This window comes from Drosophila sechellia, chromosome 2L, assembly GCF_004382195.2.
Source record: "Drosophila sechellia strain sech25 chromosome 2L, ASM438219v1, whole genome shotgun sequence".
In the NCBI taxonomy this organism is placed as follows: Eukaryota; Metazoa; Arthropoda; class Insecta; order Diptera; family Drosophilidae; genus Drosophila; species Drosophila sechellia.
In genome coordinates, this window is record NC_045949.1 from 14706645 (window position 1) to 14734608 (window position 27964).

Genomic DNA, 27964 nt, shown 5'->3' on the forward strand with positions numbered 1-27964 from the left:
CACCCGCTACCCCGGCTACCACCACCCACAAAGTAACCGTAATTGCCCGGAGAGTTTCGCGACTTTCGACTTGGCCAGCAAACTGTAAAAGCGAAACTTCAAAAAACCCGACTTGACTTGGCAACTGGAAAAGCGGAAGCACGAGCTTTCCCACCAGAAAGCTCCCGTGCTCTAAGCTTTCGTCCTGGCCAGGCGAAAACGTAAATGTCAGTCATGGAGTTCCAGTCGTCGGATACATGTGGAACACAACGAACACAGCAGGAGCCTCTCGCGTCTCATCCCCCGAATACAATGCGAAAAAGTCTGTACAGAAAATAGACAAATAAGGAGCAGGAGCAAAAACACCACTCTGTGCATAAAATATAACTCCCGCAGAACTGAATACCTGCAAAGAAATACGCGTTGAATGGAATTACGGTGCGGGAATTGATAAAGTGAAGTGTGTTACAGCTAGAAAGCAAGTGAAATATAACGAATACATTAATAATTCATGCCCCTCACAGCCAGAAGCTTACTAGTTTGATAAGGAATTCAACGTAAATCTGATATAATGTAGAAAACTTGTACAAAGTAATATACATAGCATATAGCATATAGCACAGTACACAGAACACACCGCAAACTCAAACAAAGTTGACAAGTCTCAGTTCTTTCTCGAATTATTTGTGAAAGTGCAACAAACATATATAAAAAATAAAAAAAGAAAGGGAGGGGAGCAAAAAAAGGCAGTGACAGCAGGACCTGCAAAGGAATTGCCATCATTTGGGGATTACGGAATTATCGGGATCCGTTCTCATTAAAATGGATTTAAGGCAATGCCGATGTGCTGAGCTGCATTTGTGCATGGGATTATCGATTGTAATGCGCAGTCATCAAATTATGTTTGAAAAACGCCGCCGCGACAGCGATAATAGCAACAACAACAACAACACCATCAACAACCAAATCAACAACAAACACTGAATTGGCCCCTGACCCCCTTTGGCAGCACCCCCTCCATCCAACACCCCCTACGCCCCTGCCCAAGCGAAAGGAGCAGCGAAAAAGAAGAAGCGTCTTATGAAACAATTGAAGCACCGGCCAAAGGAGCAAAGGAGCAGACAAAGACAGAGACAAAAACAGCGGCAAAGGATAAAGCGGAGACCGAGAAGAAGAGGAAGCAGTAGTAGCAAAGCAGGAAACAACAACAACAACAACCGCAACATCGCATTTTTAAACGGCAATACGCAAAGTAAGTGAAGTGTAAAGTGAGCGAGATGGTAATAGAAAGGTGTAGAGTGCCGCGAAGAGAGGCGGAGAGAATACACTTGAAAAAAAGCGAACAGCTAATTTCAAGGGATGCTCAAAAAAAAAATGAAAACCCTCATGGTTCAAAGATTCTAGGAGATGGATAAGTGATGAATGGTCAGTGTAGATGGATGTATGTTTTAAGCCAAGTGATTTAAGGAGTAAAAATAAAAGAAAAATATTTAGATGATTGAAGACTCTTCTATAAAACATAGATCTTTATTGGTCGTCGTATAGGAAAATAATAGTTAACATAATATACCGGATTGGTGATCATGCTACAAACCGCTTCGTAGCTCAAATTAAATTATTAAAATTACTTTTCAATACAAATTTGATATATGAACTATTTGTTTTTCACCGCCAAGATGCAAAGATCTTTCAAAGAATCTGAAAATGCGTCTATATCCTTTTTTATATTGACTATAAGAAGAGCAAACTGATCATCATCTACGATTACTTCTTTTTGTTCTGTGTAGGGATGAAGAGAGCAGGTGGGAAGGCAGTGAAGTGAAGTGAAGCATTTGTCGCATTTGTGCAGAATTCCCGACGTAATTAATGTTTTAAGTCTGTGTGTGTGTGCGAAGGTTTGTAAACTAGGTCACTAGGAAGTTAGCCCCTTGACGACCATCCCCTCTCATCAGCGCCTCTTCAGCGGCAACTCTACGTCAAAGGTGTCAACTCGCCAAATCTGCAACCACACCTTAGTTAAGTGAGCCACCCCGTGTAGCCACCAAAACCACCCACCGCACCACCTTTTTGTCCTTAACACACCGCCATGACTAACGCGCCTCAGTGCGATTAACTGGCAAACAAATTTGGAGTGGCGCTGCGGTGATGGACATATCCATACATACATATATGTACGTATGTTTGTGCTATACCGACAGCATTTCCATTCAATAACACACGCCGCTCGAATGCAAACACTGTAAAAAGGTTTTATGCTAAAAAACACGGCGTATTTGTGCATGAAAAACTGTCATTCATCATCCAAGCAACACAAATAACCGGTAATGGCATCGCCACATTATGGCTTTGTATTTTTATACATCCTCAAAAAAAAAAAAAAACTTTAGTTGATTTCTGACTTGCATCGCATTCATCACCCACTAAAGTCGAGCAATCAACCCTCAAAATACGTATACGCACTGTTTGTTGAGTTGATTAATAGGCTAATTACGATGGAAACTGAAGGAAACACTAAATCAATAAATCCTAGCAAATTAGCAGCGGTATTTATTTATGTTAATGCAAGTCAAGTTTTCTATAAATTTTAAGTACAAGAATACAAATATGTTGAGAAATAAGATATATTTCAAATGGAACTATGCTTTGTTTATTCAAGGGTTTTACAACTATAAAAGATTATAAATTATAAAACTTAAATCTTCGAATGTACAATCTATTTAATATTCACTTACAAGCAGATTTCAATCAGAGCCACTCTTTAATATGATAAATTATGTCTAGAACAGCCGGGAAGGCACTCTTAAATTAAATATTTTAGTACCCTAATAAATTATGAAACGTGCTGACGGTAAAATATATAATACAATTCATATTTTAAGTTATTTTTTTTTTTTGTTGCCCTATATGGTTTTATGTATCGGTGTGTGTGTGAGTACCTCGCACACGCAGGACACAGAGATAAAAAGGCTTCTCCCACATAAAAGTTCTATTCTGTTTTTTTCTTTTTTTTATAGAAAAATATTGCTGGCAGGAGTTTAGAACACTGCCAAAGGGGATGCGGACAGAAGAAGGGGCGGGCGGGGGCGTGGCGGGTAAAAGCCATAAAACTCAGGCGCCGAGTCGCAAAATGCCCTTGCCCTGAACAAAAAAAAAAAAGAAATTGAACAGCAACAACAAACAAACAATAAAATACAAACTGCTTATTTATTTATTTGTTTCGACAAATCTCAATTGAAACAAAGCTTAAAAGCTTCGAAATCAAAACTTAAATAGAAACCACACACACAGAGACATCCAGGCGAATAAAACGAAAACGATAGAAAACGCGAGACAAAGAGACAATTACTATTAAATCCAAGTTCAATTCTGTTCGCAAACAATTGAATTTGTTGCAGATTTGATTTGGCTTCATGTGGATTGCGATAACTATTTTCCTGGGATTAGTATGGGCTTGGCCGCAGTTTGCTTCCTAATGAGATTTGCTTAATTAAAATGAAATTCGATAACTGGAATTCCAATGAATTTAAATGTTAGGGAAACTCCAATTCGGACTTTTGTGGTTAGCCATTATTTGCAGCAAGCGGGGACATAAAAAGCATTTGGCTTTCGTTTGGATTAGTCAGCAAGGTCAAAGTCGAAACTGACCTAAGCTAATGCAAATTGACTTTTCCTGTCAATCACGTTCTAATTTGATGCAATCGAAATTTTCTGCCACATTTCTTGCGCTCTGAATGACAGTACCCATTTATAACCAAATTAAGCCAAAAGTACAATAAAATGCAACTCATTTCAATTTTAATAATGTATTTGCTGGCGGCTTACTTTGTTTCAAAATTTTGTTATTTTCTTTAGAAATGTGCGCATACATTAAGACGAACACAAAAACAAGCTTTGGCTCAATCTCTTAAACCTTTAAAACGTTATACGCACAAATGAAGGAAAATCTCCAGCCTAATTCCTCATTAAGCTACAAGGAAACACATAACCCAAAAGTATGCAACAGAAATAAAATTTAAATCAGCACGTTTATGAAGTGGATTATTTGAACTGAAATGCTTATTCAACGTTATTAGACGAGATTTATTGTGAGGAGAGCATTTGAATTGGCAGATTATTCGGGCCACCTCAGTAATGGCCACTATATCAAACAAATCAGTTATCCTTCGATTGCAAAATACACATTGCAGACAAATAAACTAAACTGGCTTAGTGATAATCAAAATCAACTTTAATTATCAGCTGACGTGTGTGTATTTTAAGAAACAAAAGTGCAATATGTATGAACGAATGGTAACAATATTTTTAAATATAAAGGCTAACGATGTTTTTTTTCTTTTTAGTATTTATTTATCAAATTTTTTTTTTTTATGAAACGAAAAAAAAATAATAAGTTATATAAATATATCATACATGTTGAAAGGTTAAACGGTTTTCTCCCCACCACTCTCTCTAATAATATGGTATATAATATTTAATATAAAATCGTATTTCATAATTTCATTGCCATCCAATTCCGCATAGTATCTGGTATACCCCATCTGCAGGATGAGACAACGAAGTGTATAAATTGCTTACGTTTGCCCATGTAGTCATAAAAATTGCTTTGGCACATAAAACGAAGCTTAACGCTCGCTTTTGGTTTTGGTTTTGGGTTTTGGCCTGGTCTGGTCTGGTTTGGTTTCATTTGGCCCCTCACCGTTCTTGTTTCCTTTGGTTTCCACCGCTGGTGGGCTTGTTTTTTCCGAGCGTCCTGGCCGTGTCCTTCTTATATTTCGATTTCTATTTGTATTTGTATTTGTATTCCCCGTATTTTGTTCGCTCGCCAATTCGGTAATCACATTTAAAGCGTTTTATTCGTCCTGATTCCATACTGATTCCATTGCTGATTCACGTTTCACGTTTGTGGTCCTTTCGCCTTGCAGGATATGACAAGTGATGGTGCTGTTACGTTTTGGATATTTTTGCTTTGTTTGATCGCCTCGCCGCACCTGCAAGGGGGCGTGGCCGGGAGGCCAGATGAACTGCACATCGGCGGCATCTTTCCGATAGCCGGCAAAGGAGGATGGCAGGGCGGGCAGGCGTGTATGCCTGCCGCAAGACTGGCGTTGGATGATGTCAACAAGCAGCCGAATCTGCTGCCGGGCTTCAAGCTCATCCTGCACAGCAACGACAGCGAGGTGAGTAGTCAGTACACTGAAAGAAAACGATATATACCTAAGGATATTTAGAATTTAATGCGATGCAATAGTGGTACAGTCCAAGTTCGTTACTCAAATAGTTTTTTATGGTTCCTCTTCAGCTGGCTTCAATATGAATAAAAATTTATTGTAATTTTCGAACTTACTTAAAATTTTCATAGGTAACTAATATAGTAAATATACACTATATGCGATATTTAACATTATTATATACCCAATAACTATCAAATGAACTTCCAAGTATCCAAAAACATGTTTGCATTATTATCCATATCACTGCAATTAATATCCTGTACAGAAACCACTCCTGATGCACTGAGTTCTGTTTGAGCCTTCTGTTCTCGCATTTTCGCTCAGTGCACTAGTAAGTTGGAAAGCGATAAGCTCTACTTATATGCAACCCTGCTGCCTCCTCGGCTGCCCTGCCACATACCCTTGGGTGCCACTTATTTTGTTTCGTTTTTGTTTCTGCTCACTGATGAGTAGTGGAGAGCTGGCTGAGCACTGGCATTCATTAGCATATTTCTCCAGGGGATCAGGCTGGCGCTGGGGCTGGGACTGGAGCTGGCCACTGTTAACAAAGGACAAACAGTTTTATTATGCCGCATTAAAGGGTATTGCTGCGCGTGTGTTCCACAAATTGAATTCGCCGCACAATCCGCCATGTCCAACAATATTTGGCAATGCCGCTGCTTAATGACCGCACATAAATTGCGATTGAGATTCGGACTGGAGCACGTTCGCAACGTTGCCAACAGCAATTAAATTGGCTGAGTTCGGTTAATCGGGCTTTTATGCGCGTGATTCGTAATTGATAAAGGGTATTTAGCATTAAGAAAAATATGTGTGTATATCTCGAACAAGGTCGCGCAATAAATGTCGCCTGTTGTTCATTATATAATAAATGTATTTACATTAATCTTGTAAGTTATAATTATTTCAACGCGAAAATCTCTCATTTCCCAGAAAGTTTCTATGAGATCAATAAGTAAAAGTTTTTCCTATAAACTTTGAACTTGCTTTTTGCAATCAAAAGTTTTACCCATTTTATCGTTAATGCCAGCAGCACGAACTAAACTTCTATAAAAGCTTTTCTTGAATAAATCGTTATAATCAATGTGAATACAGTATTGATCATATAGTTATTATTGATCCTTACTCAAAACTAACAAATTTTTGCATTTTGTAGCTAACTTTAGGAGCACGAAATATATTTTTAGCTGTCAAATTCGTTATAAATGGTAAAAATAGAGAATGGGCACGCAATAAATCAACTTTTCAATAGTATACATTTGTATGGATTCTGCAACTTCTGTTGGCTTTTAGCGAACCAGCTATTAAACAAATACCCGCCCTCCAAGCGCTCATGCATCATAATAAATGGCCAGTAACCGATGTAGTTTCCGTTTTCCAGTTCCCAACCAAGTTGCGCGCTATCAATGCCCCTTGGCGCGTATCTCTAATACAATACATAGTTACATATAAAACCAAAACCAACTATCTTTATTCATTTTCATATTTCGCACATATATTTTTTTTTTTGTGAATTTCACATTTTAAGGGTCTGCGGTACAGTTGTTGCGGTTTCCACTACTTCGGCGGCGGCTGTTTTGGGCCTGCCTATTTTTAAGCGCGAACCTCATTAGTTTTAAGTGAGCGAAAGCTTAACTACTTGTTTTGAGTTTTGAATGAGGTCACTTTGGCCCGGCCGAGCCGTAGCTCATCATTTGAGTTATTTTTATTCAAGGCTGCCAGGAGGGACAGACACTACTACTACTACATATATCCTAGGCCACATATATATGTACATATGTATACACGCCCATTTACGAGCCAGATACGGACATATAGATAGGAACAGAGCCGGAGAGGTAAACCAAGTCCTAGCCCTGGTCATATCTCTGTTCCTATCTGGTCCTGGTCTGGTCTGGTTAGTTGAGTTCAGTTCAGTTCGCTTCGCTGGACTGAGCCTGAGCCAGGCGCGTTATGTTTGTGGCTTAGGCAAACAGCTTCCGTTAAATGCTGCATAATTAGTTGCCATCTCCAGGTCCCATAGCCACCTTCTCCTCCGGCACATCCACATCCACACTCACTCCCACCGCGCACCACCCCACCCCGCCCACATCCACGTCACTTGGCAAGCGACAAGGAGCAAAGGTCGCACGCAATGTTTGCCTTTGCCGCTGCCTTTTGCTTGACCTACTTTGATGTGTGAAATGTCCCAAAGAATCCTGCACAAAAGCACTGAGAGTTCAACAAAAAAAATCTATAAACAAGGCAGCATGGTTATCCTGTAATAAGCGAAATCCCTGGTCGGCTTAAGATCACACAGAATAGGTGAATAAATTGTGGCGAATTTCAAATCGAACTTTGATTTTTTAATGGCCAAAAATCAGTGTTGAAAAATCGCATTATTGCATTTGCAAAGCTGTCACTTTCTATCGGCTAAGTGCCTTCATGCGAAACACTGAAATGGCTTAAACCGGTTGTCAAGCTTTTGGAATAAGCCGGAATTTGATTTAATAGCGTTGGGATAAAAATATGTGCTCCCGAAAGGTTTTTGCTTTTCTTTTTAAATTAATGTTTAATTAAATCACAACAAGGCATTCAATTATTTAAACTCCCATTTTCAATTGCTGTACTAATAAAAAATAAATTGAATATTTTTTTGTGCACAATGAATATATTCCCTAATATGCTTTGTATTCATAAATCATTTAGCTATTTTTTGTTAAAATTAAAAGTACTATAGTTATGTATATCAGGTTTATGCTGCTTAGTTGTTCTATAAAATTAGCATGCCCCTGCCCACGAAAAGCGCAAAGGGAAACTATTAAACTAGAGCGGACATCGTGGCATGCCTCGGTACCCAAAGGCGAAGCCCACACCCAGATCTGAATAGATGGAGTAGTATGAACAGGATAATACTTATGCATAAACAGGGACTGGACATGAGAAGGAAAAGAAAGAAAAAACCAATTAGAATGGTTGTTTACACGCAAGCCAAGTAAGAAATATGAAAATTGTCGTCAGAATGGGGGTTTTGGGCCAAAGTAAAGGAAACGAGTTTGCCTTGTAAATGAATGAATGCGAGAATGAATAACTGAATGAATGAATCATTTATGTGGCCAATGTGGATGGATACACACGTATGCACACGTATGTATGTATATCACAACTTCGTCACGAGGGAAAGGGGAGCACACCTTCGTGAATTATTCATTGTCATGAATGAATCTTGTTTAATTGATAAATGCTATGACATGGGGATTAATGAAAAGCATAATGGAAAAATATCAACCAGGTGGGACATAAATTAGCCAGGACTTGAATATGGAAATTTAACTAGCTACATAAATGTTGCTACAAATTCGTTATTAAATTGATTGATTATAGTTTTTAATTTTCTCTGCCAGCAAGTTTATAAATAAGCGGCTTTTGTTTTTAAATAGAATTTGCCAAATGCCAGTTGATTAATTTTCGTTTTCAATTATATTGGCGAAAAGTGGGCGAGATGACGAAAATTCCTTCTGGGCCAATTGTGTGCATTAAATTCAATTTAAAAGCCACGCCAATGTCATAAACGCCTCGCATGAATCACATAGCCAATTAATCATATCAATAATTATCATCCAATGAAGACAGACACATAAATAACAGGAAATTCGCTATTAATAACTCCTGAAGGGTCGTCGTTGCTTAGCATAATCATAATCAATACTTCGCGTTGGCCATCAAGCGAAAACCTACATATCCGCCCATGTTTATGAATATTTATCGAAGACCGAAGGAGGAGAGTATAAGTATTCTTGGCAACTTGGCTAATTCCGCTCTCCCCATCCCCATACCCATCCCCCGCCCCCTTTTCATTCACAGTGTGAGCCCGGTTTGGGCGCCAGCGTGATGTACAATCTGCTCTATAATAAACCGCAAAAGCTGATGCTACTGGCAGGATGCAGCACGGTGTGCACCACTGTAGCCGAGGCTGCCAAAATGTGGAATCTAATTGTGGTAAGTGAAATTTGCATAACGCCAGCACGGCTGGTATATACATACATACATACCCCGAAATACTTTACCTATATTCCTATATCAGCTCTGCTACGGAGCCTCGAGTCCGGCTCTTTCGGATCGCAAGCGGTTCCCCACTCTATTCCGCACCCATCCATCGGCCACGGTGCACAATCCAACGCGCATCAAGCTGATGAAGAAATTCGGCTGGTCCCGGGTGGCCATTCTGCAGCAGGCGGAGGAGGTCTTTATATCGGTTGGTATCGATGCTAACTAACTACATTTCAATATTAACTTCAAATCACTTTATGAACAGACCGTGGAGGATCTCGAGAATCGATGCATGGAGGCTGGCGTTGAAATCGTAACTAGACAATCATTTCTATCCGATCCAACAGACGCCGTGCGCAATTTGCGACGCCAGGATGCACGCATCATTGTGGGACTCTTCTACGTGGTGGCCGCCAGGAGGGTGCTCTGCGAAATGTACAAGCAGCAGCTATATGGTCGAGCCCATGTATGGTTCTTCATAGGTAAGTACAAATTATACCTTTAATCTTTAAAAAATACTTAAACTTAAACTTTGAACTTAAATGATAAAAAGGTATCTTTAAAAGATACAACTTAACTGGATATGCATAGATACTTTCATAGAGTTTGTTCTACAGCCTGTACTTCCTGTAACTAAACTACTTTTTTGTCTATTTTTTAGGCTGGTACGAGGACAACTGGTACGAGGTCAATCTGAAAGCGGAGGGCATCACCTGCACTGTTGAGCAGATGCGAATAGCTGCCGAAGGACATCTGACAACGGAAGCGCTCATGTGGAATCAGAACAATCAGACAACTATATCCGGAATGACTGCAGAGGAATTTCGGTAAGTAATACTACATAATCTATTGCTAAAGTTTATGCTTCATTTTGCCTTCTTTTCGCGCAGACATCGACTGAATCAGGCGCTTATCGAGGAGGGTTACGACATTAACCACGATCGCTATCCGGAAGGCTATCAGGAGGCGCCACTCGCCTACGATGCAGTGTGGAGTGTGGCTTTGGCTTTCAACAAGACCATGGAGCGATTAACAACCGGGAAGAAATCTCTGAGGGACTTTACCTATACGGACAAGGAGATTGCCGATGAAATCTACGCGGCCATGAACTCCACACAGTTTCTTGGTGTCTCGGTAAGTTTGTGAATCTTATTTAATAATACTTAGTTAGTTACTTATTTTTTACTTGCAGGGTGTGGTGGCATTCAGTTCTCAGGGCGATCGTATTGCTCTTACACAAATCGAACAGATGATAGACGGCAAGTACGAGAAGTTGGGTTACTACGATACTCAGTTGGATAACCTATCCTGGTTGAATACCGAACAGTGGATTGGTGGCAAGGTAAGCAAATCAGTCAGCGTTGAGAATTCAATCCTATAATCGAAATGTCGGACGATGATAAAATGCAAAAGAAGACAAAGCATGTATCGACTGATCCGGAAAAGAACGGAAATCCGTCCAAGGACGAGGCTAATACAAGAAGATCATTAACCAGCTTAAGTGAGAAAAATTATGAATCCAAAGAGCCAATATCATCTGTAAGTCTTAAGCAAGGTCCTAAGGTGGCACCAAAACCGAAAAAGGTGTCAATTTCGAATGCTGGTATAGACACAGTAAACCAGAAAGATGAAAAAAATGAAGAGCCAGGCTTTTCCAAATCATTTGAAAAAGAATCTGCAAATAGAAACAGCCGTGCATCAAAAGAAGATCAAAAGCTATTAGTAAAGACCCTACCCGGAAAATCCCTTCTAAAAGAATCTGACGATGAAAAAGTGGAGCCATCTAGCCGCACAAAAAAACAGCCAGTTGCAAAGAAGGTCAGTGAGCCATCTTCAACGAGGCGAGTTCGCGAGCCATTTGATTCATTTGATAGGGAAAAGTATCTGTCCGATATGATCGATTATGATCGATCGTCCGAAGACGTGCCGGAAAAAAATCGAACTTGGGAACCAGACAGTACACTTCGACGTCGTTTTCCCAGCAATAATGAGTGTCATTCTAGTCTTGAAGGTGAGGAGGAAGAGATCGATCTGGATTCAGTTGGATCGGCGACAATGCGAGGTAGCTATCGAATGCCACCGAATGCCGAGGACGAACGACCTGTTATCCTTGCGGAAATAATAAATATGGGGAAGTTAAAGGAGCTCAAGGAGCAACGCGAGTCAACTAACGTATTTCTTAAGACCCGTAGAGATGATAAAACCATCGATGAGGTCAAGGGTTCCAAGATCACCGGAACCAGCAAACACCATGTTGAGGAAGTTAAATATATGGAAGACGCAAGTAATGATGATGAAAATGCACTAGTAAAACACATAGGCACAATCACAAAAATCTTTAGCCTTGCTCAAAGAATGAAAGAGAAGAAAAGCTCCAAAGAAAGTGAAGAAGACGAGAATAAGGACGAAAATCAAGCTGAAAACAAAGAGGAAACTAAAGACGAGGAACAGAAACCTCCTCCAGAACCAGAGATCGAATTGGATGCAAAGAAAGCTTGGATTTTTCCGATCGCGGAGACATCGCCTGATATTCCTGGAGAAGATCAGATTCTGCAAGAATTCCAAAAGCTTAAAATTGGCAAAAGAAACAGGAAATACAGATGTATAGGAATAAATACGGATATAAGCAGAAAATCAAAGATTAAAACACTTCCCAGCAAGTCAGCAGGTGATGACCAAGCAGTATACCATGATGATGGAAGATTCCGAGACATTGGACAAACCACTGAAAATCTTAAGAATCAGCGGAAGAATTATAAACGGAAAACCGAACCTGATGATGTTCCCGTTGATATAGGACACAGTGATGATCGGGTAAGAGAAATTGGAGTGAATACTAAAGTGTTACCAAAAATCATAATTCCGCCGATTGCCGAGATGCGTGTGCACAAAAGTGGCAAGTTAAGGGACATTGGAACCAGCACAGATAAGCCATTTTGGCCAATCGACGACGGAACTGATGTGATCTACATGCAACCCATAAAGACTGATAGAAAGAAACTAAACAAACTGATTGTGGATCCACCGCCGGATAATGGGCCCTACAAGATGCCAACCAAAGAAGATAGACGAAAGTACTACAAAGGTTGCGAATACCATTTTCCTGGCCGAACTGAGTGGCGCAGGCTTTTCTTCAAGAAAACCCATGGAAAATACAAATTACGCCGTCCAAGTCATTGGCTCTACACACTAGTTTTTTCCGTTTTATATATTTTCTTTGTCATTATCTTTTCCATGGCCTGGTTTGATTTAATCAAAGATGATGCTTCCAGAAAGGCACCCATGATTAAGATGGCCCAACCATTTATTAGTTTCACTCCCATCGGACCACGAACTAATCCCAAGACGGTATCCTTTGATCCTAGAAACAGCACAGAAGTCATGGAAAAGTACGCTGGTATAATGGCTCTTCTGGAAAAATACGGCGACTATGGAAAGAATCCGCGTTTTGGAACTTGTACTGCGGATGAAAAGTTTGGCTATCCAAGCGGTGAACCGTGTGTTTTTCTAAAAGTTAATCGGATTATTGGATTTAGGACCGAACCCTACAGCAATTCTGATGAGCTTGTCAAAGCCAAGATCGATGAGGTTGAATTTACGGCCTTAAAAAGGTTATTGGATAATACAACATCAGAGGAGGGTCGTTTGAATCGCACTTGGATTACATGCCGATCAGATAAAGATACGAATGTTTTGATTGAATTTCATCCAGAGCCGGCGATAAGAACGGAATACACCGATATTGAAGAGAAAATCGAGTATATTGCGAACGAGGGTAAAAAGTCATTTTTCGGCCCAAACGATGTGAATCGAATCGTGGCTCTGAAGATCAAAAATCTGAAAGCAAATGAACGTGTCCACATAAATTGCAAAATCTGGGCTAAGAATATACATCATAGGAAAGAGGGTTATGGCCAAGTTTCGTTTTTTGTGTTATTAGCTACAAATGAAAACCGCGAGAGGGTGGAAAAATTGCTCAGACACGACTACTCGTTATAAAGTACATAATACATATAATTTTCTAATAAAATGTGGAAATTTTCTAGTTTGGTTATTATTATTTATTACATCTATAATCCAGGTTCCTCAAGATCGCACAATTGTCACCCATGTTCTACGCACCGTGTCCTTGCCATTATTTGTGTGCATGTGCACAATATCCAGTTGTGGCATATTCGTTGCCTTCGCCTTGATCATCTTTAATATATGGAATAAGCATAGAAGGTAGTTTCCTATTTTATTGGCAGTGCTCATGCAGAACTAACTTGGGGTTTTATAATTTCTAGAGTAATACAATCCTCGCATCCTGTTTGCAATACGATCATGTTATTTGGTGTCATCATCTGTCTAATATCTGTCATCTTACTGGGCATCGACGGACGCTTTGTCAGCCCCGAGGAGTATCCAAAGGTGCGAGTTCTTTACCTTAAAATTGTCTTCATTTTTTGATAGTTAATTTGATATAAAACATCCATCAGATATGTCAAGCGCGGGCTTGGTTACTATCCACCGGTTTTACACTAGCATACGGTGCTATGTTCAGCAAGGTCTGGCGTGTGCATCGTTTTACAACAAAAGCAAAAACTGACCCGAAGGTGCGTTTTTAATTTAATTAACCAAAAACTACATATATTAGTTGCTAATCATTTCTTGGAATTGCAGAAAAAAGTGGAACCTTGGAAGCTATACACCATGGTTTCGGGGCTATTATCAATAGATTTAGTGATATTACTCTCATGGCAGATCTTTGATCCGCTGCAGCGTTATCTCGAAACATTCCCACTCGAAGATCCAGTATCTACTACTGATGATATTAAAATACGTCCAGAGCTTGAGCATTGTGAAAGTCAACGCAACTCCATGTGGTTGGGTATGTTGTGATATCGGTACATTAGGAACATACATATAATATATTAATATTACTTTGCAGGTCTTGTATATGGCTTCAAGGGGCTAATCCTGGTGTTTGGCCTCTTTTTGGCCTACGAGACGCGCTCCATTAAAGTGAAACAGATCAACGATTCGCGTTATGTGGGCATGAGCATCTACAACGTGGTCGTCCTCTGCCTGATAACAGCTCCGGTGGGCATGGTCATTGCATCGCAACAGGACGCGTCCTTTGCCTTCGTTGCTCTAGCTGTGATATTCTGTTGTTTCCTAAGCATGCTGCTGATATTTGTGCCAAAGGTCAGTCACTACACTGCGCCTAAATGAAGTAGCACATTTGTAATGCTCTCTATTCGCACAGGTCATTGAGGTCATACGTCATCCCAAGGATAAGGCCGAATCGAAATACAATCCCGATTCAGCCATATCGAAGGAGGACGAAGAACGCTATCAGAAACTTGTTACCGAAAATGAGGAATTGCAACGATTAATAACACAGGTATGCTAAGTTATGGTAGATTAACTTAATACAGTTTTATTTTATTTAATTTTTTTTTTAACGTGAATCTAAAAGTATTTCGGTCTTATCATCATTTGAACAAAAGTTAAGGATTGGAATTTCCAGCGGCCCCAGTGAATTCCATTCAGCATGACTGTTTCACCTTCTCTAAAATAAAGTCCATTTAGCGAGCTGTAATATGAAGTATTATTACATAATTAAAAACATCTTATATATGCAATTGTAATTTTATTATTTACCTTGACAAACAAGAGTGAAACCACCAACCCCCGCCATGCTCGGCTGCACAATTTTTACTAGATTCATCATTATCACGATCAAAAGTCGAGAACCTTTTATTTATGTGGTATCTAAGTGAGTCGCCAGCTGTTCCAGAATATTTTCCCACCCATTCCAGTTTGTATAATTCAGTTTCACCGCCCACTTGAAAGTCATCAAAGTGAGCGTATACTGTAGCGCCAGTACCATGCTTCAATTGAATGAAAAGTTCGTGTGGTTGTTCTCTAGTCATCAGGTGAAGCTTCTGCAGGCCGATGAAAAATTCGCCATTCGGATCGCCAAATCCATCTTTGTAACTAAGCCACGATTGATTGAAATTAACACTTCCATCTAGTCGTCTTTGAATGACAATCCAATCTCTTGCCGTCGTTTTGCACTGGGTCACTTGGAAAGGTTCTTCTCCTGGCAACTTCAGCTGGTAAATTCCATTTGGACTCCCACTGGGACACGTGTGTGGTGAACTCTGACCCACTTCGAACAGCAAAGTCCATAAAAGTAGTACAACGAATAACGATTTCATTATACTCAACATGCGTGCTGATAGAAGATCGGTGGTTTACTGAAATATATCTACACATATCTGCTATTTAAAAGGGGAACGCAGTTTTGTGGTTTTAAATAGAAACTCAATTTGCAACCTTTGACCGCATTGCTTGATATACATTTATTCTATTTAGGTCGACATTTAAGCAAATGGATTCCAAAATGGTGAATGCACACTTGTTTTTAGAAAAAAAAAATTAAAAGATAGAACTACATTTTTATTGTTTAACTGTTTGTTTGTTTTGCTTATTTGTGGTTTTTATTGTTTTAAAAACATTAATTGAATAATTTAATCAAATCGAATCTTTAACATCGTTTTTCCCCTTGCAGAAGGAGGAAAAGATTCGTGTCCTCCGACAGCGGCTTGTGGAGCGGGGCGACGCCAAGGGCACAGAACTGAATGGTGCAACAGGTGCCGCCTCCGCCGCCGTTGCAACAACTTCGCAGCCCGCTTCCCTCATCAACTCTTCATCCGCACATGCCACGCCCGCAGCCACACTCGCAATCACACAAGGTGAGTACCTGGTGGAGGGAACTATGCATCCCAATTGCCCCCTAGCCAGTTGCATGTGGTAATCGATACTAGTTACGTTGGTTTAGCTTGACGTTCTTAATCGTTATGTTCTCGATTTTAACTAGAAATCTTAGCTCTATTCGTCGGCATTGACACAATTGATTAGGAACAACAATATAAATGGAGTTCAAAGGTTATTTGCTTATGCTAACGCTATGTAAACTCGATTCTCGCACATAAAACCAAAGACAATTTATCAGTTTCTGTAATGTCAATAGCCTTTCTGCATATGTATCTTAAGCACTTTTTTGTATCTTCAGCACTTCAGCACTTTTTCAATAAACATCACTGCTTTTGAACTTCTTTCACATTTTAGCAAGATGTTTTAGATCACACTTAAGAAAAACATACTGCACTATCTAAATTTTATAAGTACTAATTCGTAATATATCTATCTTGCAGATACTCATGAGCATCGTACATGAAAAAACTTGTCAATTTCCTTTGCGTGATAGGTGAATTATACAAAAGATATGAAATGCAAATAATGATGCTAACGGAAGATGGATTTAAACAAACACGTACTTAAAGAACTTTGTATCAACTTTAAGCTGAGCTAAATAAGTGAATTGGTAGCAGCAATTTTGTAGAATAATGAAATATGTATTGTACCTTAAACGTGTTTAGCATTAATATTGAAAACGAAGTAATTTTAACTTAAAAGAAAACAAACAAAAACTCGACACTAGCATCTAAACTAAGCGAATTGTTAGGCTTTAAAGTTGCAACACAGAAACCAAAAAAAAATTCTAGCAAATCAAGAGAATTCATTACGAAAAGATCGTGTTAAAGTTAGTCATTTTTAAATGCAGGTGTAGGGAAGACAAATTGTTGATTTTGTTTTTAGTAAATACTGTTTTTGAGTTAGACGAATTATACTTTCGAACCTCATTTGCTCAGCGCTGTCTCCTAGAGCTCTTTCTACTTAAATATAGTAAATCTACATAGAAAAGGCGGCCTTCTCCCGATTCTTAGTTTTTATTTATGTGTACGTGTCTTTTCTCAACCAGGTCGCGGCAATACAAACCAAACTCCTAGACTCCGGGAATCAAACTAGGTCATTTTGTCCTTCTCGGCAGGATAATCGGTTTGGTTCCCAAATATGTTAGCTAAGTTAGCTTTAGGCACTTTGTATAGATCCATGTGTGTGTATGTGAGGTGTAAATGTGCACTCGATAAAAGTTTTAATAGTTTACATTTCAGCAAATCGTAAAAAGCACAAATCGAATGAAAAGTCTAGCAGATATTAGATAATGAAAGGATATGTATACATTTAGCTTAGACTAGTGTAGCATCAAAAGTTAATATATTATATTATGGATGGGATGCTGAGTGCTCAAGGAACGTTTTAATTTTTATGTACTGTTATACATAGACAAATTAAATGGTAATGAGACATTTTTGAACCTACTGTAAGTTCTAAAATCGCATTTATAAAGTATATATATTATACACAGGAACCGAGGAGAGACCGAGCATAATTGAGGACGTCGTTATATAGGAATTGACTTTATTTAAACTAAAACTAAACTGAACCCTATTGACAAATGATTAACTTAGTCACATGCATAACATACTATCACTCACTCACCACTCAGCCCTCAACGAAATCGAATCTTTTCAATTCAAATTCAATTCAAACTCGCTCACATCCAAGTAAAATGGAATTATAAAAAAGAAATCCATCACAAAAAGTGCTATAAGAAACATACATAGACAACATCAAATTCCTACGAAATGAAAGACTTTAAAATCTAAGCCGTTAAAAAAAAGAAAGGAAAACCAAGCAAATGAAATTAATACTATACACACGATAAACAATGATTATATATAAATATTGAAATATATATATGAAATTTACACATGGCAAAGAACATCTCTAGTACATTTGTTAGGAGTCGTTGGAATTTGTAGTTTATTTGGATTGTATTTCATACACATACATATAGGGAACGCTGTTAGGGTAGACGTGTAACTCGAGATCATGTATATTGTATATAGAGCATTTAGCTGCGCCTACTAAAAACACAGAATTGAACACAGCCACAAACAGCAACCAAATCTACAAATGCAACAAGTAATCGACATTTATTTTTTGAATTTTCAAATCCGAATCAATTATTTGCTTTTGTCCTCGAATCACAGCCGATTGAAGAACTTCTAGCCAAGTAAGACACAGTTTAGCCAAGCTAATATTGTTGTATAAATACGAGTAAATAGAAAAAGCAAAGGTTAAATAAATCCAGAATTATTTCAATGGAAACACACAAGAAAGTGAAATTCTACTGTTAGTGACAAATTAAATATGAACCACGACAAAATGGTAGCAATATGCAGGAAAAACAAATGGTCAAAGTAATGAAAAACTCGGTATGTTCTTATGAATGTAACACTAACGAATTAATTTAAAGTTTAATAAAACGGAATAAATGAGAATTTTACTGAATAAAAAACACAAAACAGAATTGAACAAATATATCACTTTTATTTATTGGGTTGTGTGCTTAATGTTTATGTCATATTAGTCCTACTAGTCGTAATTTGTTTTATTTGTGGGATTTAAGATTAATTAATGTGCCTTTAAAGAGGTTAAAAGTTCTTACGCTTAATTTAAAGGTAACATTTTTAAATTTCAAGTTCATTTGCTTTTGAATTTTTAAACTCAATAATCAGACGTTGTCCACAAATTCGTTTCTTAAAATGCAAATCGTTCTTAAAAGCAACACACATTTACTTCGCATCCCACTCGTGCTGCATTTTAAATGAGGGAATCAATAACCTTTATTCATAAATCAGAGTTTGAATTTTTTATGCAGTTTAATAATTATTATATGAAAATTTCTTAAAATTATTTTAAATATGTAAAGGCTTCGGCAATATTATTTTATTTCAAGTACAAAATAACTCTTTTTCATTCTTTTATATATTTTTATTTTTATATATATATATATTTTTTTTATTTTATATTTTATATATTTTTTTGTATATCAATGCAATAATTGACCCATTAGTTACCAACTGAAAAGAAGGTTCACTGTTCGATTGATTTTGTTCGAGCGAGGAAAAAAGTATTTTTTAAGTATTACCAAGTAAATTCCAGAGCTTCCTTCCGGTTATGTTGCTAATTTTAAGTCCCGACCCATCGCAATAACCATTAACTTGCAGCTGGGCATTGGGTATAACAGATTATAACAGATTATAACACCACGGGATCGAATATCTGTGTACTGAGCTTAAAGCTCTGCTTGTTCGAGATCCAAGCCAGCATATTAAGCCCGACTCCATACTAAGCTCTTGCAGTTAGCGCACTGAACTCGAACTGAACGGAGGTCAAAAACGAGGAATCCAAAAAATAAAACAATTGATAACCCCAGCTCCAAAATGAACCCACTAGGTATTGTGAGCCTGGGCTTGATGGTGTGCCTCATCGGCGGCTTTAGCCGGATTGCATCGGCCAAGCTGGAGGAGAAGTTCTCGTGGAAGCAACTGGCCTTCGATTGGCCCACTCCGGAGGCCGAGGCGGAGGCCAAGTCGAATGGCCACTACATCGTGGAGAACAACCTGCCGCTGGGCGTGGAGCGTTGGCAAAACAGAATCTTTGTCACTGTGCCAAGGTAAGTCACCAAATTCATAGAGACAACAAACATACTGCTACCTGTAGTTAACTTTTCTCTTTTTCTTATTATTTACCTTTTTTGTTGGCTTGGTTTGTAATTAAATGTCAAGCTAGACTTGCAAAATCATCGAGCGTCAAAAGGGGAAACCGGTTTCCTCGCTGGCTAGTTAACTTTATCATTTTTTCCCTTTTGTGTATGTCTATTTTGCATTTTAAATCGTGGTTTCTAAATGCAAATCGTAACATGAGGTTAATTATAAATTAATAAGAGAAAACACATGATCGGAAAATTCTATGGAATATTACGGATAACATTAAAACTAGGTAACTAGTAAACAAAGTCTTTATGACGTCACCTTTTTGGGATTTACCACCGATGCGCTTGTTGGCCAAAAAGCCCCGAAAACCATTCTGATTTTCGGGAGATATGAGTAATCAAAACACATTAATTAGGCAAAATTGCATATTAAAAACATTTCGAAAATTGAGCTACATTTTTATTAGTTCGCAATGCATAATTAAAAGTTTATTTTGTTGGTCCCCATTAAAGTAATGTTTTATTATGTAATACAGTGTAATTAAACCAGCTATAATTGCCGGCAAAGTTTTAACTGATAGTGCTAAGATATAAATTAAAACTAAAGCTTATATTTAAACCATATCCAATCAGTCATAATAAATGCGCAGGTGCATTATTAATTATTTACTTGCCAGTGTCAGGTTTCAATGAAATCGATAACTAAACAAGTCTGAAATGTAAATTAATAGTTCTTAATCTTAATTTATTGCTCCTCATTGTAAAATGATTTACTTTACCTTTAGATGGAAGGCTGGTGTTGCTGCCACTCTCAACTACATCGATATCAATTCGACGGAGAAGTCGCCAAAGCTGCACCCATATCCCAGTTGGGAGGCCAACAAGCTGCCCATCGATGTGCAGCCACAGGACCAAAAGACACCATCCGGCGGACGTCTGGACGCGGACAAGGCTCAAGATGCCGGCATTCAGCTGAAGGACAACTCCACTGTCATTTCCACCTTCCGAATTCAAGTGGACGTGTGCGATCGCCTCTGGGTGCTCGATACTGGCTTGGCCGACATCCTGGGCAGTCCCAAGCAGATTACGCCCAATTCCATCCTGGTATTCGACTTGAAAACGGATACTTTACTACGCCGTTTCACCATTCCCGCTGATCAGACCAAAGAGGACTCGTTCTTTGCGAATATTGTGAGCATGCATAGGCGCATTATTCAAATTCCAAACTGATAGAATTAATCAATAATTAGGTTGTGGATGCAGACCGCTCGGAGTGCCAAGATGCCTTCGCTTACATCCCGGATTTGGGTGCCTACGGTGTGATTGTGTACTCCCTGAGGAACGACAAATCCTACCGCGTCAAGCACAACTTCTTCCACTTCGATCCACTGCAGGGTGATTTCAATGTCGGCGGCGTGAACTTCCAGTGGACGGACGGAGTTTTTGGCCTGGCCGTGGGCCCAATGAATCCAGATCACTCCAAGGACATTTATTTCCATGCTCTGGCCAGTACCAAGGAGTTCAAGGTTTCCAACCGCGTGCTGCAGAACGAATCACACGTGACCGGTGGCGATTCGTATTACGATTTTAAATACGTTGGTGACCGTGGCATGAATGGCCAGTCCACCGCCGAGGTCTTTGACCCCGAGACCGGCGTCATCTTCTATACGCAGGTGAACAAAGACGCCATTGCTTGTTGGAACATCAAGCGTCCATACACTCCGGACACCCAGGGGCTAATCGATTCCGATTCGCACACTCTGGTCTTTCCAAATGACATGAAAATCGACAATGAAGGCACTATTTGGGTGCTGTCCGACAAGATGCCGACGTATTTGTACAAGGAACTCGATCCCTCGGCCGTCAACTATCGTATTTTGATGGGCCAGAACCGCGATCTCATCAAGGGTACCCCATGCGAAATGTGATCACTTGGATATTTAAATCTACATGCTGTGTTTATGACGCGGTGCATTTTTGTATTTACATTATGACATTATTGTTTGTTAGTAAGTCAGCTTAATAAACTATTTGAAATGTGATTGATTGGGTGTACCATGGTGAGCGTAAGTTAAATGTCGGATTTCAGGAGGTTGTCGGCCAATTGCACCTTCTCGCCGGGCTTAAAGGCGGGCATGCCCAAATAGGGGCACGTAGAGCAGCGGAAGGCGTCGCCCAGATAACACTGTGCATATAAGAAATCAGTTATAATCGGGATTAAAATTAACTTATGGGATAACTTACATTTCCACAGCTGGACTTAGCATTCTCGGTGGCCTTCTGGCTCTGTTTTTCAGTCTCCAATTCCTCGGCTAAGCCGCAGGAGCAGTTTTTGCACGCCTTGCGCTTGCCCGTGGTGCTACAGACACGCAGACCAGCCGGATCCGGCTTCTGTTTGTCTTCCTCGTCCAGCAGCTCCTCCTCATCGATCAGTTCCTCATCGTCACCGCTTATCTTCCACACATTGGCTGCATTGGCATTCTTCTTTGCGAAGGACAGCCTGGCTGAGGATCCTGTCTCGTAGCCCGGCTTCTCGGCGCTCAAAGCATCTGGAGAGTCCTCGCGACAGTTTATGAATCCGGATAACTTGATCTCCTGCAGAAGACTAGCCGCCGGACCGATGAAGGACACCAAATGCAGTTTGCCACTGGGTTTCAGCATGTGCAGCAGTTTTACGTAACTGTCGGTCAGCTGGGCGCACTCGATCACAATCAGGTCGAAACTGGAGTTGGCATAGGAAGCTGGAATGCATAAACACCACTGATTTTAATCTGCTGACTCACTAGCTAGTCAAAAACAGCACACACACACCGCACCGCACGCAACTTACAAAACGAAAGACGGTGCACATTTTCCAAAGCCACATCGCCGCCTGTGGCCGCCTTTAGTTGCTCCACGCGCTTGTCCAAGTCGGCGCTGTCCGTCCATATGTACAGGGATTTTTGTAGACCCTTAAAGTTCTCCATTGTGTATGTGTTTCTAGAATATCTCAAAAGTTCAAGCACCGAACGGAACCGATTTTTGATTTCACAAGTTAGATATGGCAGTGCGGCGAATATATAGCGGTGATATCGATTGTACCTGTCTATCGGATTAAAAGTGATATTCAGTGATTGTAGATTTTTCCACTTAGCACTGTGACTGCTAAAATAAATGAATCCCTAAATGTACTGCACCAGCTTCGTTTTTTAATGAGTTACAGCCCGCATTCTGAAACATAATTAACAGCTTTTGGTTGCATAGTGTGTGTTTCTGCCACTTAACTTTATTCAACGGTTACATTTAAGCTCAAAGTCGCGAATTGTCTTTTAAATTTATCCATGTGATCTTTCCCACGGCCCGTTTTAAAAATGCATGGGCAGTTAGAAAAGAAGGTTGGTCGCTTGTACCTTGAATTTTAAATGTGGGCGCTCAAAATCAAAGTGCTCAATGAAAATCGATACCAACTACTTACAATTAAAAGTATTTATAGCGAAAATAAAGAATATCTTTTACAGTAATATGCAAAGAATAGATGTAAAAGTGTATTCAGAAACTACTAAATAAAAACAAAAAATATTAGCTACGCCAAGTTGGCTATAAAATAGCCAAATGCCCACGCCACCCAAATGCAGGCACAGTGCTGCAAAGCGCCGAACATATAGCCGGTAGGCAGCGACTATCATAAATAATATAAGCGCCTATCGGACTATCGATACAACATCAACATCCTCAGTCGCTTTTTTAGTTGTAGCATATTATAAATATAACTGGAGCGCTAGTTGCAGCCTTAAACAGAAGCCAGCCGCCACTACCGCTAGTCGCTAGTCAAGATCTGCTCGAAACGCTGAAATATGTGTGATTAGTCGTGAATCGCAGCTAGCCGCAAATCCAGCCAGAGCTACAACAACAAAGCCAATCCGCGATTAAGAGGAAGAGAGTGCGTGAGAGAAACGACAGCTGCTCTGCGTGTGTGTTGGTGCAGCAGGATAACAAAATAGAAAACATACAGCAGCAGCAACAACAACAACAGCACCAGCGAACAGTGTATAAAGTGCCAAACGAATTTGCCAAATAGACAAAAACGAAATAGTAGAAAACATCCAAACAAAATTCCAATCGGTTCAATGCAAGGAGACATGTGCATAAATGAAGAGCTACAGCCAATTTAATTTAAACGCCGCCGCCCCGCCCGCCATTGCCTACGAGACTACGGTTGTAAATCCCAACGGCTCGCCACTCGATCCTCACCAGCAGCAGCAGCAACAGAGCCAGGATATGCCGCACTTTGGACTGCCCGGTCCGCAGCCGCCGTCGTCGCAGCAGCAGCAACAACAAATGCAAGTGCACCACCAACAGCAGCAGCAGCAACAACAACAACAGCAGCAGCACCAACAACAAATGCAGATGTCCTTGCTGCCGGGTCCTTACCGGCCGCACATCGAGGAGAAGAAGCTGACGCGGGACGCCATGGAGAAGTATATGCGCGAGCGCAACGACATGGTCATCGTTATCCTGCACGCCAAGGTACGAAAGGACTTACACTTTTAAGACGGTATTAGCAGGTGCCTGGACTGGATTTATTATTCAAGATATTTTAAAACAAATAAGGGAACTCTTGAGAAGTCTTATTTAGATTATTTGATGCTTGAAATACATTATTTTAATATCATTAAAAATATGTTAACCCAAAGTGAAGAAACGTAGGATATCCTAACTTTCATTTAAATCAAAATCAACTTAAGTGACAGTTTTTGTTAGAAACTTGCTAAATTACTAGATTTGGTTTTGATTATTTGGCATTGATTAAATACCGATTATTTTTCTATTTCAAGTTTAACGATGTATCCTTTCCTTGAAAAAATCATTACAAAATATTTCTTTTTCTTACATTTAATTCTAATATAATCGGTCAGTCCGCAGCGCCAAAACCACACCCACTATTAAAAGGTGCTAGTGTTTCCATTGTCCACTTTAAAGTGTTACATTTTTGCGGTTTTTGGCGAGGGCAGACATGAAAATGGAATAAAATTGTCGCGGTTGCTTTTAGCGGTGGCGATCTTCAAGCGGCGACTGCCGCCAAATGCGAATCCTTCACACTCGACTGCCCGCAAATTGAGCAACGCGAGCGCGGTCCAGTCCGCAATGAAAATAATTGAAATTAATTACAGAAAATTAACAAAGCTGCATTGCTTGCGGTTTTGATATGATTTTCCGATAATCTGGACGGCAATTTGTACTAATTGAATTTTCCCTGCACCATCGTGCGCCTGTCTGTCTGTCTGTGTGAATTCCAGGTGGCCCAAAAGTCCTATGGCAATGAGAAGCGATTCTTTTGCCCACCGCCGTGCATTTATCTGTTCGGAAGTGGCTGGCGCCGGCGGTACGAGGAGATGTTGCAGCAGGGCGAGGGCGAACAAGGAGCACAACTATGCGCTTTCATCGGAATCGGCAGCAGTGACCAGGACATGCAGCAGCTAGATCTCAATGGCAAGCAGTACTGTGCGGCCAAGACGCTCTTCATTTCGGACTCCGACAAGCGAAAACACTTTATGCTGTCGGTAAAGATGTTTTACGGAAATGGTCATGACATTGGCGTTTTTAACTCGAAACGGATTAAGGTTATATCCAAGCCGTCCAAAAAGAAACAATCGCTGAAGAATGCCGACCTGTGCATAGCCAGCGGCACCAATGTAGCCCTGTTCAATCGCCTGCGTTCCCAGACTGTCTCCACGCGATATCTTCACGTGGAGAACGGACACTTTCATGCGTCGTCAACACAATGGGGAGCTTTTACGATACACCTGCTGGATGACAATGAGTCCGAGTCGGAGGAGTTTCAGGTGCGCGATGGTTACATTCATTACGGAGCCACGGTAAAACTGGTGTGCTCCGTTACGGGCATGGCCCTGCCACGTCTGATCATCCGGAAGGTAGACAAGCAGATGGCCCTGCTGGAAGCCGACGATCCCGTTTCCCAGCTGCACAAATGCGCCTTCTACATGAAGGACACAGATCGAATGTATCTCTGCTTGTCGCAAGAGAAAATCATACAGTTCCAGGCCACGCCGTGCCCAAAGGAGCCCAACAAGGAGATGATCAATGACGGCGCCTGCTGGACCATCATATCCACCGACAAGGCTGAGTACCAGTTCTACGAAGGCATGGGTCCCGTGGCGTAAGTATAGCTTACTTACAACTCAATGGATTAGTTTTCATTGCGTGTTTCCTTCCAGTTCCCCAGTCACTCCAGTGCCAATCGTTAATTCCCTTAATCTCAATGGCGGCGGGGATGTGGCCATGCTCGAGCTGAGTGGCGACAACTTTACGCCGCATCTGCAGGTGTGGTTTGGCGATGTGGAGGCGGAAACCATGTACCGCTGCACGGAGACATTGCTGTGCGTGGTGCCGGAGATTTCACAGTTTCGCGGCGAATGGCTTTGGGTAGGTTTGCCAATGCAAATCCATTTAATACATACTATAAATTTTTACATTTAATGGTCCTTGCAGGTACGTCAGCCCACGCAGGTGCCCATTTCGCTGGTGCGCAACGATGGAATAATTTATGCCACCGGTCTGACCTTCACGTATACACCTGAACCAGGTCCTCGGCCGCACTGCAACACACAGGCCGAGGATGTGATGCGAGCGCGACAGAACAATAACAATAATAACATCACCAGCATTAGCAACAATAATAACAGCAACAATGCGGGATCGCCGGCGGCCGGCGGTGGCTTGCAACAACAACAGCAGCAGCATCAGGCTCTGCCCTCCATCTCAGAAGTGCAATGGAATAGTCATGGTAGCGGCTTATCCTGAGTGCAGGATTATTGCATCGCACACATATGTATCCTAAGTTATTTATAGTTTTTATTGAAGACCTTAGTTTGTAGATTGACAATTTTTCTCATACTAATTTTCAACCCCTCGTGACGTAAACCAAAATGTGTCCCCTCCTCTCTAAAGTGAATCATCCTTTACACATGTATCTAGTGCTAGTGCTAGTTCGGAACCAATAGAATTGTAAATGCCACATAAAACTCTGTACATAACTCGAAAAGCTCACTGACATACATGCATACATTTGTATGTGCATGAATATACCTTTACACAAAACATGTAATTCTAGTTAAATATACAATTGATGTAAGTTTATAGACGATTTTTAGATGCGGTTGAAATATTTATGATTTTCTTTGCTATGAATTTCCAAAGACCTATATGAAAAAAAATACTGCGAAATATATCAGAAATTTTTAATATACACAAGCCAGTAGCCACGCTACAAAAACATTCCATTTCCCTCTTTAACTTTCTAAAAAGTCGAAGGGAAAAATTTGTTTCTGTACATACAGTTTTGTTGCATTTTTTTATTAACCAACTCTTTGGAAGTTCGTAGCATTCAAAATCCGAATAATATATTTTGTAAAATAAAATCGCAACCAGACAAAACAGCGATTTATTTAAGTGTAAGCAAAATGCCTAACATAAATAAAAAAAAAAAAAGAAATCCGAAATGATGACAAAGAATAATCAAATCATGTCAGCTTATGTTTTTTTTTAGCGTGATTCTTCTGGTTCACCATTTCTCCTCTGTGGTCTGAGGTGGAGCGGTGGGTAGGATTGGTTGCCTTAAATTGCTGTGGGAATATTACCCAGTATCGTGTGAATATTTTTAAACAAAACAAGTGCAGCTCTTCCCACGATGGCTTGCCTCAACCCCCTTGGACGGGCCGACTTTAATTATAGTTTGGTCTGGAATTGCTGAACGCGGAGCTAAGAAGCAAATATACATAGATATATAACACACTATTGTTTCCGTTTTGGCCAAGTTAAGGAGCAGAATATTCTCACAGCCCGAAAATGCCGCTGCCGAGCTGCTGTGAGAATTTTTAGTGCCTTTGTTGAATATTTATGCAGTCGTTGCTGCTGCTGTCTTTACAGATTTACAAATTAAGATTCGCAGTTTTGAATTAATTATCGCTCACTTCCGCTCGACGGAATCAGAAGGTGAGCGCTGGCCAAGCATTTAATCTCATCTTGCACTTGGGAGACATATTTCTTATCAGAGTCAGCCAATAGGAACTTGGCTGCAACCCCTAAGATTTTACTGCACCGGGCGATGGGAACGAATAACTTAAACAACGAACTTTGGTTGCGTGAGGAATCAAACTGCCGGCCTGTGTGTTCGTTCATTATGATGGAAAAACCACCACCAAAAGTTCTGGCTCTGGCAATTGGAACTGCAACCTCTTAAGGTCGTCGCCGTCTTATAAGAAGCTGAATA

The 27964-nt window shown here is 40.2% G+C and overlaps 6 protein-coding genes across 7 annotated transcripts; 4 read left to right on the plus strand and 2 right to left on the minus strand.

The window, feature by feature from the left end:
• Positions 1-224: 224 nt before the first annotated feature.
• Positions 225-18516, plus strand: LOC6611324 (gamma-aminobutyric acid type B receptor subunit 1). 2 transcript variants are annotated; one of them, XM_032714106.1, is made up of 17 exons: positions 225-1231; positions 4902-5156; positions 9054-9188; positions 9274-9444; positions 9505-9721; positions 9901-10066; positions 10130-10373; positions 10432-10581; positions 13321-13463; positions 13526-13649; positions 13718-13834; positions 13902-14109; positions 14170-14426; positions 14488-14625; positions 15799-15982; positions 16108-16175; positions 16445-18516. In XM_032714106.1, the coding sequence occupies exons 2-16, from the start codon at positions 4905-4907 to the stop codon at positions 16146-16148; spliced, it is 2547 nt and encodes an 848-aa protein (XP_032569997.1). In that variant the 5' UTR covers positions 225-1231; positions 4902-4904; the 3' UTR covers positions 16149-16175; positions 16445-18516. The 2 variants fall into 2 exon arrangements, with proteins under 2 accessions (XP_032569997.1, XP_002035871.2); XM_002035835.2 differs by lacking the exons at positions 225-1231; positions 16108-16175 and having other exon boundaries at positions 4905-5156.
• LOC116800229 lies at positions 10590-13308 on the plus strand. The gene has a single exon (XM_032714105.1). The coding sequence runs from the start codon at positions 10626-10628 to the stop codon at positions 13236-13238; it is 2613 nt and encodes an 870-aa protein (XP_032569996.1). The 5' UTR covers positions 10590-10625; the 3' UTR covers positions 13239-13308.
• On the minus strand, positions 14644-15780 carry LOC6611325 (angiopoietin-related protein 6). The gene is made up of 2 exons (XM_002035836.2): positions 14886-15780; positions 14644-14817 (listed from the first exon to the last, which is right to left on the minus strand). Exons 1-2 carry the CDS (start codon positions 15455-15457, stop codon positions 14694-14696), a joined length of 696 nt encoding a protein of 231 aa, XP_002035872.2. The 5' UTR covers positions 15458-15780; the 3' UTR covers positions 14644-14693.
• Positions 18517-19336: 820 nt separating the features above from the next.
• LOC6611326 (protein yellow) lies at positions 19337-21737 on the plus strand. The gene is made up of 3 exons (XM_002035837.2): positions 19337-19656; positions 20481-20886; positions 20946-21737. Exons 1-3 carry the CDS (start codon positions 19424-19426, stop codon positions 21621-21623), a joined length of 1317 nt encoding a protein of 438 aa, XP_002035873.1. The 5' UTR covers positions 19337-19423; the 3' UTR covers positions 21624-21737.
• On the minus strand, positions 21650-22742 carry LOC6611327 (anamorsin homolog). Its single transcript, XM_002035838.2, has 3 exons — positions 22526-22742; positions 21940-22436; positions 21650-21880 (listed from the first exon to the last, which is right to left on the minus strand). Exons 1-3 carry the CDS (start codon positions 22659-22661, stop codon positions 21767-21769), a joined length of 747 nt encoding a protein of 248 aa, XP_002035874.1. The 5' UTR covers positions 22662-22742; the 3' UTR covers positions 21650-21766.
• Positions 22743-23400: 658 nt separating this feature from the next.
• On the plus strand, positions 23401-27215 carry LOC6611328 (suppressor of hairless protein). The gene is made up of 4 exons (XM_002035839.2): positions 23401-24201; positions 24972-25852; positions 25911-26118; positions 26185-27215. The coding sequence occupies exons 1-4, from the start codon at positions 23824-23826 to the stop codon at positions 26494-26496; spliced, it is 1779 nt and encodes a 592-aa protein (XP_002035875.1). The 5' UTR covers positions 23401-23823; the 3' UTR covers positions 26497-27215.
• The last annotated feature ends 749 nt before the right edge of the window (positions 27216-27964 follow it).

Excerpts from the sequence above, each read along its gene's own strand:
- LOC6611325 (XM_002035836.2), bottom strand. The coding sequence starts at position 15,457 with ATGTTGAGTATAATGAAATCGTTATTCGTTGTACTACTTTTATGGACT. Across the intron at positions 14,818-14,885 it reads TTTCACTCTTGTTTGTCAAG|CTCGCTAAATGGACTTTATT; the intron begins GTAAATAATAAA and ends TTCATATTACAG.
- LOC6611324 (XM_032714106.1), top strand. The coding sequence starts at position 4,905 with ATGACAAGTGATGGTGCTGTTACGTTTTGGATATTTTTGCTTTGTTTG. Across the intron at positions 9,189-9,273 it reads AAATGTGGAATCTAATTGTG|CTCTGCTACGGAGCCTCGAG; the intron begins GTAAGTGAAATT and ends TTCCTATATCAG. Across the intron at positions 14,626-15,798 it reads TGCAACGATTAATAACACAG|AAGGAGGAAAAGATTCGTGT; the intron begins GTATGCTAAGTT and ends TTCCCCTTGCAG.
- LOC6611328 (XM_002035839.2), top strand. The coding sequence starts at position 23,824 with ATGAAGAGCTACAGCCAATTTAATTTAAACGCCGCCGCCCCGCCCGCC. Across the intron at positions 25,853-25,910 it reads GAAGGCATGGGTCCCGTGGC|TTCCCCAGTCACTCCAGTGC; the intron begins GTAAGTATAGCT and ends GTTTCCTTCCAG. Across the intron at positions 26,119-26,184 it reads TTCGCGGCGAATGGCTTTGG|GTACGTCAGCCCACGCAGGT; the intron begins GTAGGTTTGCCA and ends TGGTCCTTGCAG.
- LOC6611327 (XM_002035838.2), bottom strand. The coding sequence starts at position 22,661 with ATGGAGAACTTTAAGGGTCTACAAAAATCCCTGTACATATGGACGGAC. Across the intron at positions 22,437-22,525 it reads TGTGCACCGTCTTTCGTTTT|CTTCCTATGCCAACTCCAGT; the intron begins GTAAGTTGCGTG and ends TATGCATTCCAG. Across the intron at positions 21,881-21,939 it reads CTAAGTCCAGCTGTGGAAAT|TGTTATCTGGGCGACGCCTT; the intron begins GTAAGTTATCCC and ends TTATATGCACAG.
- LOC116800229 (XM_032714105.1), top strand. The coding sequence starts at position 10,626 with ATGTCGGACGATGATAAAATGCAAAAGAAGACAAAGCATGTATCGACT.
- LOC6611326 (XM_002035837.2), top strand. The coding sequence starts at position 19,424 with ATGAACCCACTAGGTATTGTGAGCCTGGGCTTGATGGTGTGCCTCATC. Across the intron at positions 19,657-20,480 it reads ATCTTTGTCACTGTGCCAAG|ATGGAAGGCTGGTGTTGCTG; the intron begins GTAAGTCACCAA and ends CTTTACCTTTAG. Across the intron at positions 20,887-20,945 it reads ACTCGTTCTTTGCGAATATT|GTTGTGGATGCAGACCGCTC; the intron begins GTGAGCATGCAT and ends ATCAATAATTAG.